The sequence below is a fragment of the Mustela erminea genome, chromosome 7 (assembly GCF_009829155.1).
Source record: "Mustela erminea isolate mMusErm1 chromosome 7, mMusErm1.Pri, whole genome shotgun sequence".
NCBI lineage: Eukaryota > Metazoa > Chordata > Mammalia > Carnivora > Mustelidae > Mustela > Mustela erminea.
This window is the reverse complement of record NC_045620.1, coordinates 5028491-5043692: the sequence shown is the minus strand read 5'-3', so window position 1 is coordinate 5043692 and position 15202 is coordinate 5028491. Positions and strand designations below refer to the sequence as shown.

Genomic DNA, 15202 nt, shown 5'->3' with positions numbered 1-15202 from the left:
CTCTTGAAGTATCCGTTGGCCTGGGGTGCTAAGACTTCTATGCCCAGAAGGTAGGATGGGGAAATGCAGGGACACGCGTCCTAAGTTGCCAGGGTTCCTGCTCTTCTGGGGGCTGCGGCTCATCTGAGTTGTGGGCGGGCTGTTGCCGACTGTGGGGTAGGGGATGGGCTGAGAGTAGAACACTTTTACATGCCAGTTGGTACCTTCTTTTCATTTTAAATGGATATCCTGCTGTAAAATTTGACCCAATGATGTTTCTTAAAAGACTCGGGGGCTGAGTAAGGACTGCTGCCAACCCTTGAATACACTGGCTTTGAGCCGTGCGGGTGTACTTATACACGGATTTTTTTTGATAAATGCAGTATGATACTGTAGATGTATTTTCTCTTATGATTTTCTTAATATTTTCTTTTCTTTGGCTTACTTTATTGCAAGAATACAGTATGTAATACACAGAACATACAAAATGTGTAAACTGACGATTTATGTTATCAATAAGGCTTCTGGTCACTTGTTACGTTTTTAGGGAGTCAAAGCTACACATGGATTTTGGACCTCACAGGATGTTCGGTGCTGCAACCCCTGTGTTTTCCAAGGTTCAACTGTATTTAGTTAGAAATTACTATGGACTCTGTTTCCATGATTTCACTGACTCCTTCTAGCAACCTATAAGGTTGCTAAGTAATATTAAATCTGTGTTTTGCAGACAAGAAAACCGAGGCACAGGAAGATGGCTGGTCAAGATCACGGAGCTAGGGAGCGGAAGAGATAGGGTTCAAGCCCAGACTGTTGGGCTCTAGCATCCAAGCTCTTGGTAACTGTTTCCCTCGCTGTGAACAGGTGTGTGTGGTCATAGCACCGCCCTGGGAAGAATCAATCCTTTCTCTGCTAAACACCTCTGTGCCACCGAGCATGACTTTTCAAGCCTGTCTGCAAAAGGAAAGTTGATATTTAATTGTTCTGGTTTGGTTTGACAGAGTATGTCTGCCTTCATCAGGCTATAACCAAACAGCACAGATGGGAGTGGGGGTGGGGAGAGTTTAAACAACACACACTGTCCTGGAGGCTGCGAAGTCCAAGGTCAAGGTGCCAGCAGACTCCATATCTGGTGAGACCTGCTTCCCAGTTCCTCAGTGGCCATCTTCTCGTTGTGTTCCCACTGGGTAGGGGAGCAGGCTGAGAAAACTCTGTGATTCTTACAAAGGCCCAATCCCATTGAGGGCTCCGCCTCCTCAGACCGTGGTGTTGGGGGGATAGGACTTCAGGATATGGATTTAGGGGCCACAAACACTCAGTCCACACCAGGGCCCCTATGAGCAGAGTGCTGTGCTGAGTACTCAGAGGTCCAGAAATCTAACAAGTTGTAAGAAAGTCCAACACTTAAAGATTTTTTTTCTCATTAAAAATTTTTGTATTGATTCCATGTTGAAATCGTATCTTAGATATACTGGGTTAAAAAAAAGACAACTAAACAGTTTCACGAGGCCCTGAACACAGACGCACGTGTGCAACACACACACACACACACACACACAGGCCCCTCTGTACCTTCTGCTCCTTGAGCCCTTTTTCTCCGAGGTGCTCTGATCCCGTCACTTGGCTGGCCACCACTTTACAGTTTGTGGTCTGAGGCTGGGTGCCCCAGAAGGCAGAGGTTGGGGTGTAAGCCCTTGTTTACTTGGAAGGTGACACGGGGAAATGCTGGACGGCAGTGGGAAGTGGGCCCAGGGAAAGACGGAACCTCACCAGGGGTGTGTCATCAAGCAAATGACCTTGCTGGGCTAATACTCAGGGCCTCCAGATCGTTGGAAACACTGGGAACATGTGGAGAATCTTCCAGGCCCCACCCCACTGCCGGAGGAGGAAGGAGCTGGGGTTTTTATCCCCCTACTTCCATCACCCGGGCAGGCTTCTCGCAATGACGTGGATTCCCAGCACTTCTGGTCTGCTGCGGGATGGGCAGAGAAGCTTTTGGAAGACAGAGGAAGCCTCAGGTGGTGGGATGCAAGTTCTTTTACCTAGAAGTTGAGCCCACGTGGACACACACGAAAAGAATTAAGGGGAGACGAGTGGGGCCTGGATGACATTTGCTACAGCTCTCTGCACACCTCACTCCTCCTGGGAACTGAGGCAGGGTGGGGGCGGTGCGGGGCGGTGAGGGGCGTGAACTGGCTGGAAAGGTGACTGGGGAGGATTTGAATCCAGATCAAACGACCACCGAGCCCAGACCCCACGCTTTGCCCCTTTCTCCGCACCTGCCCAAGTCTGTAAAGAGCAGGCAGGAGTCTAACGATGAATTTAAAAAAAATTCATTTCAAAACTTGTTCGCTCAATTAAGTTGGATGCTTTTAAAGACAAATTTAATTATTTTGAGTTCAATAAAAGCCTTTTAATAAGATGAACATCATGATTTCAGGCCTCCACTTTCAGGCTTATCAGTCCCGGCGAGGTGGGGACCGAAAGGGAGGAAGGGAAGCGGGGGCGAGGGCAGGGAGGGAGAGGCGGTGCGAGCGGGCGCACGCAGGCGCGCGCACCCGCACCCGGGAGGGATATTTATTTTAAAAACCTATTCGCACATTTAAATCCATCATTTGTTCCAAATTATTTGCGGAGCTTATAATGTTTTGTTTTATTTTTAGAAGCCGTTCTTTTACTTCGGTACAACTGCACCAAGTGTTACAGGAAACGCGACGCCGAGCTGGCACGGCTCGCTGTGTGTTCTGTCTCCCCCGTTGGCGCTAGTCTTCCTCGCGGCGAACGCTCCGTCTATGCCTGCGGCGGAGACAGGAAGCCAGACACCCATGCTCAAGTAATTTCAACAAATATCAACTCAAAGCCGACTTGAAGTAGCCAAAAATGTCAGGGCTGCCTTCCCAGCCCGGTGCAAAGGGAGCCTGCAGGCTGTGCACGCCGCAGAGGCCCGGCTGGGCTCCGCGAGGGCCGGCTTCTTTCTGTAGCCACGCCTTCACGGGGCCGGCGTGACGGCAGCTGCTGCCTCCAGCTGCCAGGCCCGAACCCCGTCTTCCGGCGAGTCCCCCTCACTTTCCTTTAGCGAACCGCCGCTCTCCCTTCTCCGTGCAGGTGGACGGCAGGGAGCTAGCCCCGCCTCCAAGTGCAGGGAGGGGCAAGTGACTGAAACCTGGCCAATCAGAGCCCGGCTTTTCCCGCGGCTGCAGGGATTGGCTCACCGATGGGCACGTGACCCAGGCCAGGCCAATGGAATTCAATTCTGGGACTTTTGCTGGAAGGACGGGAAGCTAATTTCTTCCTACTTGGTTGAGGGCAGAGAGAAGGAAGCTGGAGAGACGGTGGGCGTCAGGAGAGGAGACTCTGTTTCAAAGGGAGGTCCGTGAGGGGCAGAGCAGCTTGGGGGTGGAGGCAGACGTCTTCGTGATGTCATGGTGGGCCCGTCTGGACCTGGCAGCAGGTGGTCCAGCCCTGCTCTACCTGTTGCTTAGCAATGATTCCCTCTTCTGCTAACGCCAGCCTCAGCTGGGCTTGGCTCACTTATTAGAGGAAGAAAGAGCGGATTCCAGGGCATGGCTCTGCGGGGCTGTGCGGCGGCGCTGCTGAGTCTCCTGCTGGCTTCTGCTCACGCAGGCACCTGGTTGGCTCTCTCCCCTCCCTTTCTGCCTGACATCCCTGGACTGGAAATCCAGCCTCCCCCCACCCTAACAGCACAGTTTCCCGCCCTTGCGGTATTGTGTTGTGATGCCAGTCTGCGAGTCTCTCTCCAAAACCAGAAGGTGGGCTCCTTGGGGTCAGAGGTTAGGCTCTGTGCGCTGACAGCTTTGAGCAGTGCCCAGTGTGATGCTGTGCTTTAAAATAAAAATAAAAATAAAAATAAAAAATCAGATGAATGAGAGACGGGACCTCCTCAAACACAAGGGCGACTTCAGTCAAGAACTTGACATGGTGCTGGGCACCTAGTAGGTGCTCAACAAATATTAGACATTCTGAGTTCTGCCTTTATTCTGGCCTCATTCAGTTTTATTGGCTTGAGCTGAAGTCGAAGGTGTGGGGAGGGTCTCCTTTTCAACCCAAGACAACCTTCACAACTACCTCACAGGCGCTGCCATCAACCCTTTCTACAGATGAGGTGACTGAGGGCCAGCAAGGACAGTGACCGCTAAGGAGAGGCACTTGGGCTGTGGAACAACACCACGGTGTCCCACTGCCAGTACTGAAGAGTAGGGAGTTCTCTGGGTTTTTCTTCAATTTTCTTTTTTTTCTTTTCTTCTTTCCTTTTCTTTCTATCTCTTCCTTTCTCTCTCTCTCTGAGATTTTCCCCCACCAGAGAGAGGGAACAAGTAAGATAGATGTGTGCCTCAAGGCGCTGACTGTAGGACTCTGTGCATCAGAAGCTTGCAGAACTGTGGGGATGAGGCCAAACACTGGGCATCCCTGGGGAATTAACTGTTTGGGCTGATTTAAAAAAAAAAAAAAAGCTTAACCAGGTGTCAGATGGTTCTAAATATGAGTTAATGTAGGGGGCACTGTGGGTAGCCCACTCAGATCCCCTGGGACGCTTTTGGGTTCCTTTTCCCCCTGCCCCGGCATCCACGGGCATTACCAAGGGCCAGTACCTGGGAACATCCTCTGGGAACACCCCTGGGGCTTGTGACGCTCCCCCGCTGCTACATTCTGACACACACGTGCCAGGAACATGAGTCTGCTTCTCACCCAGAAGCACCTTACCCGCCAGAGGTCCCCACAGGTCCCTTTGGGATCTTTGCGAGCTGGCTGAGGTGAGGACTTTGCCTAAAGTCGTCCCTATCCTGCTTCGTTTTTCCTCTTCCCAATTCCCGTTTCCCCTGGGAATACACCCTTGATGTATCCCTTTATACAAATTCACGCTTCAATGTTTACTTCTGTAAGCGACTCACCTTGGGCAGTTTCTTTCTTGCAGAACTTATCAGAGTTTTTGGCATGCTATAGAGAATGATTTTTCCAAGAGAGAGGAAAAATAGGTAATGTCTTGCAAGATCTCTTAACCCTAATTAGTAAAAGGGGTGGGTTGATTTTAACCCCGTTTACTAGAACCACCTGCCTGAGCTAGTGTTTTCACTGGGCTCCCCAGATGCTGCCTGAACTGGGACAAAGGTCTAGGGAATCGCTCAAGGCCCCCAGCAACTCATCAGGTTTCTTCCATCCCGCCAAATGGACCCCGGGAGCGTTGCTGAGAGCGGTGGGGGACAGGGGAAGTCAAGATGGCCAAAGAAGTAAAAAAGCCTCATTCCAAAGAATTGTAAAATTTATTGTATAAGTATTGCAGCTTTTCAGAATGTCATCATTGCCACTAATGATTATTGATACACAACAAGCGATTTCATCAGGCCTGTGGATTGGCATCCAAGTACAGAGTCTTATGCAGCAGCAACGTGGGCGCAGCACCCAGCGTGCCACGGAGAATTTACATGAGTTGAACTTGAACAGAACTTGGGAAACAGGGCTGCAAAGGAGAGCGGCTCCAACGCCAAGAACGCAACGTAAAAGCGTGCTGTCAGCACACCACCATGGAATCAGGCAGGCAAACGAGAACATGTCCTTCTGGGCTCTATAGATACAGCAAGATTTGAAGCAGTTTCCAGAAAAAACAAACAAACAAACAAAACAAAACAAAAAGACAAAACAAACAAAACAAAAAACACTTTTATTTTTCCTTTTCACTGGGATGTTTTTTGTGGATCTCAAAGCTTTGTGTGCATGTAGAAAGCAATTTGCGAAACATACAATGCGCAGAGCCGAGGACTGGGCATGGACTCAGTTCTCGCCCTGCCCTTGTGTTCGCTAGACTTTGGGGGTGGGGAGGTTTAGCTCTTTGCAAAGAACACTGGGCTTCAGGGCAGGGGTGGGACAGGGATGGCTCTCAGGGTCTGTGGAGACCTGGCCTTTGTCGGGGGAAAAGCTCTTCCTTGGGAGGAAACATGATTGACAAGCAGGGAAACGAGGAGTAGAGGAAGCCCAACCTGGTCCCCCTCCAACCAGCTACTGCCGAGGACCCCAAACTTTTTACTGGAAAAAGTTCTCCTCAGGGGTGCTCAAAGCCTTTTTAAAGATAATGGCATGACAGTCGACATCTAGAGGAATGAGTGCAGCCGCAGCTCTGGGGTCCAGCAGAGAAACCGAGAGCTTAGCTCCAACAGTTGTTACCAGAAACACACCCCACCGGTTTTCTTGGGATGCGCCCTGACTTCGACTAGCTGCTCTGCCATGAACCCCTGCCACTGGCATCTGCATGGCCTGGAGCCCAGGGGCGCCACAGCATTAAGCCCTGATTCCTGGGGTACATTCGGAGGGGCGTATTCTGCCCTCAAGCCAGCTGAGGTCAGGAAGCCACTCCCCCGCCTCCTTCCGAACACACCTCCAAGTGACAGGATTCAGAGTTTGGCTCAAGAGGACCTCGGGAACACTTGGGGCTGCTGCTGCCCGCACAACCGAGAGCCACTTCTGGGCTGACAACTCCCATGGGAGTCAAACACAGTATTGGACGAGAGGGTGGAGGGCAGGAACAGGATGGCCCGACGGAGCCAGGCACATCCCCCGTGGAGAGCAGGCGGGGCGGGACACAAGAGGGCAACGGGGACATTTGAGAAGCAGCAGCAACCCTTTGTTGACCTCGAGTGGGAAGGCCAGTCCCTGGGTGATCGGGTCACTGCCCAGGGATGCCCCCAACTGGTGGCAAGAGAGCCCTGCTTCCTCATTAAGGCACTAGGCAGACTCTTCACATAAAGGAAAGATACAGTTTTTAAAAAGTTTTTCTATAAATGTGTCCCTGTACCTTTTAGGACAAATTATACCGATTTCTCTGCACGACTTCTGAAAACAATCCCCTTTGAGAAGCCAAGTTTAGGCTGAAGACCCCCACGGAGAGGCAGGTTTCATTGTCAAAGTATAAGAACTTTCTGCCAAGCTGGTCAACAGACGCTCAGACTCTCCGTGTTTATCTGCTGGTCACCATGTTTCTGAAAATGTATATATAAATAGAGTTCAAAGGGTCAGAACTTCAAAAACGGTTCTCAGGGTTTTTAAGTCATAAAAAAGTTGCTTAAAAACAAGAGTTATTGCCCTTAAGCCTCCTCTGATGTTAGTCCGCTAGTTAGCAGTCTGCCAAAATGAAAAGACAGCTAGCTCTGTGCTGTCTTTCGAAAGGGGTTGGACGGGGTGCTGCTCTTCCATTTGGGGGGAGGGTCTCCCCATGGACTGTGAACAAGTCCTCAGTGGGAGGAAGGGGCTGAAGCTCCAGCCACTGTCCCTGGTAGATCCCAAGGCCTCCCCCCGACTCCACCGTCCCGCCTGTCACCACCGCGCACACACGTGTGCCGACTCACGCGTCCTCACCAGCACACCGTCACCAAGGGGTCCTGCCACACCGAAATCTACTCAGTAAAATCCTGGTATCTGCTAGAGAGGCTATGAAAACACAGATAGATAAACACAGCAAACGTGATTGTTTCCACGGGGAGAGGGGATGAAAATGCAGGAGAGCAGAAGGTCAAGAATTCTGCTTTGAAAACATAAAGCACAGGTTTGACTGTTTCCTTTGTGTTAACCCTTTTTCATGTCCCGGGAGAAATCCGGGCATGTTGCTTTCTCACCTCTGGTGTTCCGTTTGGTGGCCGTTGAGTGAGAATGGCTACGTAAAAAGAAATACAGGGATGAGGTCGAGTTCCTAATACTTTGGGCCTTTCTGATGAGCCGGGGGGGGGGGGGGCGCACCACCGACCTCAGCGGAAAAATCCTGGAGCCAACCCGATCACCCCAAAGCACTCCACGCAAAGCAGCCACCCGAGCCCCTCTTGGAGCTGGAGAGGGGCACCTTAGCCCCTTCCCGGGGTGGGGTGGAGGTGGGGCTTCATGCTTAAAGAAACAGGAAGAAAAACTAAATTCTTCAGTAAGTTTATTTTCATCTCAGGAAATGCAAAGCCACCACCTGGAATTTGGTGCCGAAGAGTAACTTCCCTACCTCATCTGCCATCCGAAGGCTGTTCTGGACCGGAGGGGGACATCAGGTCTCCTCCGATGGGGGAATGTATAACGAGGTAATAACCTATCGCTAGCCAGAAGCTTCCACGTCACAGGAAAGCGGACCCCTCTGGAAGCTTCTCCAAACTCCGTGTAGAGCCTGCCCTCTGCCTGACGTAGACTGTGAAATTCTGACATTTCTCCCTTAAAAGTCTCGACAGACATGATAGAAGTTTCCATCAAACAAGCACTGACATATTTATATTAAAAAATAGTGCAAAAGCTCAACATTTATATAAATAACTCTAAACCCCTGCTTTGTACTTTTTTTTTCTTTACAAGGTAATACACGCTTTCTGAGTTGGCACTCCAAAATTGCCATTTTTTTTTCTCTTCTAGTTCAGAAAACAACTTTTTTTTTTTAATAGGCCTCTTCTAATACAAAAATACTCCTGCCCTCACAATACAGTTTCTTTTATTTTATATATATTTATATATATAATATTGCAGATCTTTAAACAAAGGTTTTGTGCAAATATGTCTTTAAAGTTAAGTGAAATCATCATAAACAAAAGAAAAGAAGCATTCACGCACGCAGCTCAACTAGAAACATAAAAGACTAGGGTAGATTTTGTGGGGTTGTTTTTTCTCTTTTGCCTTCAAGACACAGCTCAACGAAGAAACGTGGGTTTTTTGCAAGCTTTCTTAGCTTGTGCATTCAGACCAGACAGAACAGGTAAATATTTATACACAGAGCGGGGGGGAGGATGGTGACGCGCCGAACGTTGTGGTGCCGCCCAGTCCTCCTCTGTCTTCTCGTCTAAGAGGTGCGGAGTGTTTCGCCTTTTACCTCCTTGCTGCCCCGGCCCCCCGGGACTCCTAGAGAGGGTGCCCTTTCTGTTTCTCCTTCTCTTGGCTCCAGGCAGCTGTGCTCTCCAGGGGAGCGATGTGCGCGTGGTGGAGCCGCGTCCCCTCCAGCAAGGAGGGCGGCCCGCTGCTCTGCTGGTGCTGGAAGGCGGGGGACCCAGGGTAGTGCCCGATGACCTCGCTGTAGGTGGGGGGCGGCCCCTCCATGCGCCCGCCGCCCCCATAGCATGTGGCGCTGATGCCCGAGTTACTGCTGGGGGGGCAGGGGCCGCCCAACATGGCACTGTCCATCAGGTCGCTGTCGAAGATGGTTCTGTTCGGGGGTGCGCGCACCGACTCCCGGTTTAGCTCCAGCTGCTGCTCGGGGTCCCGCAACTGGAGGGTGCAGGGGCCCTGGTAGGGCGGGGGCTCCTCCCCATCCGACAGAGAGATGGTGGGTGGCAGGTCGATCTCGTGCTGCAGGTAGGGGTACGTGGGCTGGAAGCGGTGGAAGCGGTCCCGCTGGGTGAAGGGGGGCACGGCCAGACGGTCGGTGGGCCTCGGAGGGGCATAGACCTGCGGCTGGAGGGGGCAGAGCAGAGTGAGGGCCCCACAGAAGCAGGACCCCAGGCGGGGGTGGGGTGGGGGTGGAGGTGGGGTTTCGGGCCGCCGGACTCTCTGCTCTCTGCGGGAAGTCCAGCCCTGGCCTGCCGCTAGGGAGCCCCGGCTAGGAACACCACCGCTGAGCTGAAACTGGGGCAACTTTTGCCCTCCGCGCTGCAGACACCCCGGGCCGCTCCCTGGGGGCAGGGCGCAGGTAACATCCTCCTGCAAAGGATCCCAGCAGCCAAGGGCAGTTCTTCAGAGAAGGGCACAGGTGTGAGCCCAGCAGCCACAGGAGGCACCTCTGGCTTGGAAAGGGGACCCCGGGGGCAGATGGCCTCAGGCATCCACGACAGCACCTACACTACAGCAGGGAGGGGACCGGAGGCGGCGCAGGGTCTCACCTCTGGGATTCCGTGGCCCGACACTGTGCTCTCTGAGGGCCAGAGGCATCCTTCCTGTGTGGAGAGGAGAGGAGCAGGGTTAGTGGGAGGAACAGAGGGAGGCGCCAAAGGGTCAACTGGCTTTAACCCTGAGGTCTTCTGTTCGCCATCAGAGCTGGCAGCCAACCACTACTTTCCATCCCCACCTGTCCAACCGTCCACCCTGGCCTGGTCCCCCACCATGTCTCAGACAGGACCACAACGGCCGCACTGTTCTCCACACTGTCCCCTGAAAATTCAGCCCCCCACCCACACTTTCCAGAACAGACGTTTGATTTGTGGGCCCCTCCTCCAAACCCTCCAGGAGCTCCCCCTGCACCTTCGAGTGGGTCCACATGAGCTCGTGAAGTGGCTGATGAGGAAGCCTGGCGTGATCTAGCCCTCCTGTAACCTGGCCCACGGGCTCACGGTGCGACCCCGGCAAGTTACTTAACTTCCAGAACTTTCTCAAGGTAGAATATGCCTGGAGTGCACGTAGCACTCTCTGACTTTATGGAAGTGCTGGGGGCCATGCGGACATGCTCTCCAGCTCCCTGCTGTGCACACCCCCGAGGGCCTTCGCACCGGCCACCCTGCTGCCCGGCCAGCCCCGCAGACTTCCCCTGACACCACTGTTTAAAGCGCCCTCCCCCAGTAACAACCCTGCCGTGGGCTAACTTCCTTCCCAGCAGCTCTCCTATCTGTAATCAACTTGTCTCTGTATTTATTTCTCTCTTTTCAGTCCCCACCTGTGTATCAGGAGTCCTGTTCACAGGTGAAGAAATATGGACAAAGCTGGTTAATGAGACAAGCCAAGTGCCCTCACGTGCCTGCTCTGCCCCCAAATGACTCCATCCATCAGCAAAGATGGAATGCGTCAGGACCACTGCGCCAGGCCTCGTGAAGCTTGCTACACGGGCTCAGGGTGGGGGACATGCTGGCACACCACGTGGATTTCAGGCCTTGGGGAGAGCCCCAAGGGTCAGGGAAGAGGGACCCCCAAGCCAGGATTAGTTTGTCTGACAGGGAAGCCCAGACAGTTATGTGGTGACAGATCGCCCAGGTCCCAGGGGGGTGGGGGTGAGGGGGAATGTCTTCTTTAAATTTCACAGCTTTCCACAGATGTTAACAGATACAATAAACTGTACGTCCTTTAAGTACGCAATTTGGTTAAGTTTTGGCATGGGTCTACACCAGAGATCCATCGCTCCAATCAAAATAACGTATCACCCTAAAAATTTCCTTGGGGGCCTGTTTTCTTGAGAGTTCCCAGGTAAGACATTCTCACCTACAGTGTGGGGCCCAAAGGTAAATGGGGGGTGTGTGGAGCTCACGGGTTGCCCAGAGAACGGCAGTTACCTAAACGGCCACTGGGGGGCTCTGGGGCTCTCAGTGCTGTCCTGCCAGTAAAGCATGCACTTAACCCCATGAAGACTCACAGGAGTCTAGTCCATTCCAGTGCTAGGACGTAGCAAGCAGACATGCAACCTCGCTGCTCAGGTGCTCATCGAAGGCCCTTCATTACCGGTATTAGTAATGTTTCAATCGCTGCCCTGGTGCCGGACACTGCACCAAGCACTCTTTAAAGCACCATCTCATTTCTCCCAAGAAACCCCCAAGGCAGGCTGAGGTCGGTTGGCTGAGAGCTGAGTGGGCCCAGCCAGTAAGAGGCAGTGCTGGGATTCAAACCCTCACCTGCCTGCCTCCTGACCCACTCGGGCTCAGGCCGGTCCTGGCAGGCTCCGTAGCCCCCAGTCGGGCCACTGGCACAGTCCATGTGTGGGCCAGGAAGCAGATGGGGCCATCCGCCTGCTCCTCAGCAGGGTCAGGAGCCCTGGGGTGGGACGCACGCAGCCAAGGCCAGCTTGGACGGACTGTGACCCAGATACACTCCTGCCCACGAGTCCCTCTGTCCCAGGGTCTGCGTGATGCGGCCAACAACCCCTTCCCACCACAGCCCCCACTCCAAGCCCTAACAGAGCAGTTATCTACCTGGCACACAGGAGGCTTAAGAAAACACCAATGGAGGCCCAAGGAGCCCCACTGTAGAGCCCCGAACCATCCACCAGCCTCGTCACACTTCCTCCTCCAGGGAGCCCTCCAGGAACCACCCACTGCCGCCCTGCCTCCCGGACTCTCATGGTGTCTCAGCTCCTGCATGGGCCTGGCCTGCTGTATAGTAATCCAATGTCCAGCTGGCTGCCCGCGACCCGATTTAGAAGCCTTGTGTGCACAGAAGCCATGTGGGAAGCGGGAGACCCATGCCAGGGCTATTTGGGGACAAAGAGAACAGAGGGTTACCCCATCCAAGGCCCTGACTCAGCCTCCAGTCCGAATCCATCCCTGCCCCACGCTGAGCAGGCCCCACACACGAACTGTCTTCCGAGAGCGCTACTGGTGAAGCGGTCATTGCTGCTCAAGATGCATAAGCTTTGGGGGAATAATTAAAGCTGCGAAGGTGAGGAGAAGGTGAGGAAATCACCTTTCATGTTTGAAAGCAAAGCTCAGGGACCCCGGAGCAGCTCAGAGACGAGCAGGAGTCTTCCCGGGTGGGGCTTGGCGGCACCTGGGTACCTGCTTCCCTGTGTCCAGGTGGAACGGGGCATTCCCCGCCCCCACTGACCCCAGGACAAGCCCCTTCGGGCCCAGCTTCTGCGCCACCGTGGTGGCAAGATCACCACTACACAGCAGAGTGTGGCTTCCCCCGGCACAGCATCGGGTGGGGGAGTGACATTCTAGGCCCGGTGGCGTACCTGCACCCGAGCCTCAGTCTCTGACAGATGAAAAAATGGGGACACCCTGAAAAGGAACCGAAGCAGGACAGTCATGCCGGGGACAGGAGGGCCCCAGGTCTGGGTCTCTGTGGGAGGTCACAGGGCCCTGAAACTCCTCTGATGCACTCTGTCTGGCAGGGGGTCCCCAAGGGAGCTGCCACACTTACTTCAGGCCTAACGAGGCTCCGTGTTTACCCAGCCGGGCATCCCCACGGGCCCCTGCAGGTGGCTGGGTAGGTGGGGGAGGGGACTTTCCTTTGGCTCCAGGTGTCCGGGAACCAGGGCTGGAACCGGAACCCCCGTCTGGGCACCAGGTGCCGCCCCCAGGACTGTCTCCCCGGCCCCGGCGGCAGGCAGGATCCCTCGCACTGGAACTTGTGCCATCCCCCCAGCCCTCCGGGTGAGCATTGTCCTCCCTGTGACCACACACCTGGGGGAGGCCGCAGAAAGTCTAAGTCCACCCGTCTGATGGGCTGAGGCTCCGGGAGGGGCGCAGGAGGCCCACCCTGGGTGTGAGCCACCCAGCGAGATCTTATTGGCTCCCAATATCACCCTTGCGCTAGCATCTGAGGCAGAACGGAGCGGCCCAGGCTGTGCACACTGCTGCTCACAAGCTGCCGGGCTTCGGGCAGACGCGCCCACCTGTCTGGGCCCCGGTCTCCCCGCCACAGGGTGGGGTTTCCGGGCTGCTGGGAGCCGGGAGGCCCCGGGTGCGTGCGGGAACAGCAGGTGGTGCCGTCACTCGGGCAACAGCCACTGCCAACAAACACAGGTGAGCCCTGGCCTTGGGAGTGACAGATTCCTTCAGAGAAGCGGCACCAAGTGCCCTCCATGTCCCCATCGGGGAGAGGGGGACAAGCAGAAGCTCCGGGCCTGATGCACCACAGCCGCAGCCTGCTGCAGGCAGAGACGCCCGAGCCTGCTGAGGTCCCGGCTCAGGCCCAGACTCTGAGCCCCGCCACCCAGCCCAGGTGTTCTCCAGACTCTGGAAGCCACGCCCAGTGCCACCTCCCTGCTCTGTTGCTGTCCCCACAGGCTGGGAGATGGGGTCAGGCCCACAGCCCCAGGGCCCCCCATGTGCCACCTTCTTCTCCCTGCAAATCCCAGCCTGTCCTTCCGACAGCCCACTGCTGCCAGCTGGGGAAATTACGCATCGCCCGTATGGGGGCAGAAAGCCCTTGGGGGTCAACTCTGCACCTGCACCGGTCCACCTGCTGAATGATGGGGGGAGGTGGGGCACAGGTCAGCCCCAAGGGCACAGGGTGTGAGGGGCCCCAGGACTCCCAGCGGCATAAAGCCAAGTTCCCACCTGGCCGGGCCTCTACTTTGTGCTCTCGAGGTGATAACTCTGGGACTTCCAGAATGCCCAATGAAGCTCGAAATTCTGGTAACACGTCAAAATGCAGGATTACGTTGAAAGGTCCCCTTTCCAGCACAGCGCCTGTCCTCCCCTGCCTGCACCCAACCACCATCACTTCCTCCTTCGGAGCTCGGCCTGAGGGGCTCATCCTGGCCAAACACGCGCTCTGGCATTCTTGGGGACAGTCACTTCGGTTCCCTTCAGAACCCTCGATATTGTCTGCTTCTGTCTGTCTGGATCCGGCCCTAGGTGGCTTGGTCACAGCCTTTCCTGCCAGCGTCTGCGAGACTTCTAGGCCCTCTGCTCTGTAAGCATCTGTCCGGTGATACACGAATGGACGAGCAGGTGCTGGACGGACGGCCAAGTGACTGAGTGAAGGGAAGTGCCTGCCGTGGCCAGCAGTGCCCGGTCGCTGACTCCGTGCTGCCCCGAGTCCCCCAGCGAGGGACAGAGTCGTGCTAAGCCCCGAGTCCCCCAGCGAGGGACAGAGTCGTGCTAAGCCCCGAGTCCCCCAGCGAGGGACAGAGTCGTGCGTCTCTTTCACAGTGAATGGCAACGGATGCCCCACTTCACGGACTGGGGACTGGTCCGAGGGCACACGGCCAGGCCCAGTGGGGCTAGGAAGGAAGGGAAGGTTGCACTGAAACACCGTGAGCCCCCCGCCCAGATGCCTGCAGGGTGTGGAAGGGAAGGGCCGAGGCTGCAGGGCTGTGGGCTGACGTCCCACAGCGCCCGGACCCCGAACGGCCTCGTCCATCATCTGCCCAGCAGCTTCCCCTGCAGCCGCCGACGGCCGTTCTCCTGTTCCCGCGAGCACCCCGACCCGGGACCCAGGATCCCGGGGCACTGCCCTGAGGGGCATCCCGCTGGCCCTGGGAGCTCAGGGTGCGGACGGGAGGGGCTGGGCACTTACCGACGAGAGGGCATCTTCTCTTCTCCGGCCCTGGCTGTGGCGGCCGATGAAGGAGCGCGCGGACAGCTTGTAGTGGCTCAGCAAGCATGTGATCACCACGACCATCACCATCACCACCACCACGATGATGGTGATCTCCACGAACTCCAGCTCTGCTGCAAGACGGGGGGACACGTGAGCCTCGGGGGACCCCGACGCGGCCACCGGGCAGGGCCCAGCCCTTCAGAGCGTTCACTCATCCCCCCAACACGCACACGGACACACGCACACCCCAACACTCCTAACACCCACACGGACACACGCACACCCCACCACTCAC

The 15202-nt window shown here is 55.2% G+C and overlaps 3 protein-coding genes and 1 long non-coding RNA gene across 13 annotated transcripts in view; 1 reads left to right on the top strand and 3 right to left on the bottom strand.

Annotated features, from left to right (window-relative positions):
* ZBP1 (Z-DNA binding protein 1) overlaps positions 1–13148 on the bottom strand; it is a 37093-nt gene extending 23945 nt beyond the window's left edge. For 6 of the 7 annotated variants that reach the window (XR_004287396.1, XM_032350234.1, XM_032350235.1 and 3 more), the window contains exon 1: positions 13041–13048. The gene's annotated coding sequence lies outside the window, so the exon portion shown is untranslated. Of the gene's footprint in view, positions 1–13040 lie in introns of all 7 variants that reach the window. The other variant, XM_032350238.1, reaches the window with a different exon arrangement.
* Positions 716–3821, top strand: LOC116594757. The gene is made up of 2 exons (XR_004287400.1): positions 716–840; positions 2640–3821. It is a non-coding gene; the product is annotated as an uncharacterized LOC116594757 (long non-coding RNA).
* PMEPA1 (prostate transmembrane protein, androgen induced 1) overlaps positions 8608–15202 on the bottom strand; it is a 50676-nt gene continuing 44081 nt past the window's right edge. For 2 of the 4 annotated variants that reach the window (XM_032350240.1, XM_032350243.1), the window contains exons 2-4: positions 14884–15038; positions 9819–9872; positions 8608–9393 (exon numbers count right to left, since the gene is read on the bottom strand). In XM_032350240.1, the coding sequence (XP_032206131.1) occupies positions 8845–9393; positions 9819–9872; positions 14884–15038 (758 nt within the window). In that variant the 3' untranslated portion in view covers positions 8608–8844. The remainder of the gene's footprint in view (positions 9394–9818; positions 9873–14883; positions 15039–15202) is intronic. The other 2 variants (XM_032350241.1, XM_032350244.1) reach the window with 1 other exon arrangement.
* LOC116594754 lies at positions 13168–14872 on the bottom strand. The gene is made up of 3 exons (XM_032350239.1): positions 14468–14872; positions 13635–14395; positions 13168–13573 (listed from the first exon to the last, which is right to left on the bottom strand). The coding sequence occupies exons 1-2, from the start codon at positions 14830–14832 to the stop codon at positions 13660–13662; spliced, it is 1101 nt and encodes a 366-aa protein (XP_032206130.1). The 5' UTR covers positions 14833–14872; the 3' UTR covers positions 13168–13573; positions 13635–13659.

Excerpts from the sequence above, each read along its gene's own strand:
- LOC116594754 (XM_032350239.1), bottom strand. The coding sequence starts at position 14,832 with ATGCCCCTCAGGGCAGTGCCCCGGGATCCTGGGTCCCGGGTCGGGGTG. Across the intron at positions 14,396-14,467 it reads CGCTGGGGGACTCGGGGCTT|AGCACGGAGTCAGCGACCGG; the intron begins AGCACGACTCTG and ends GGGACTCGGGGC.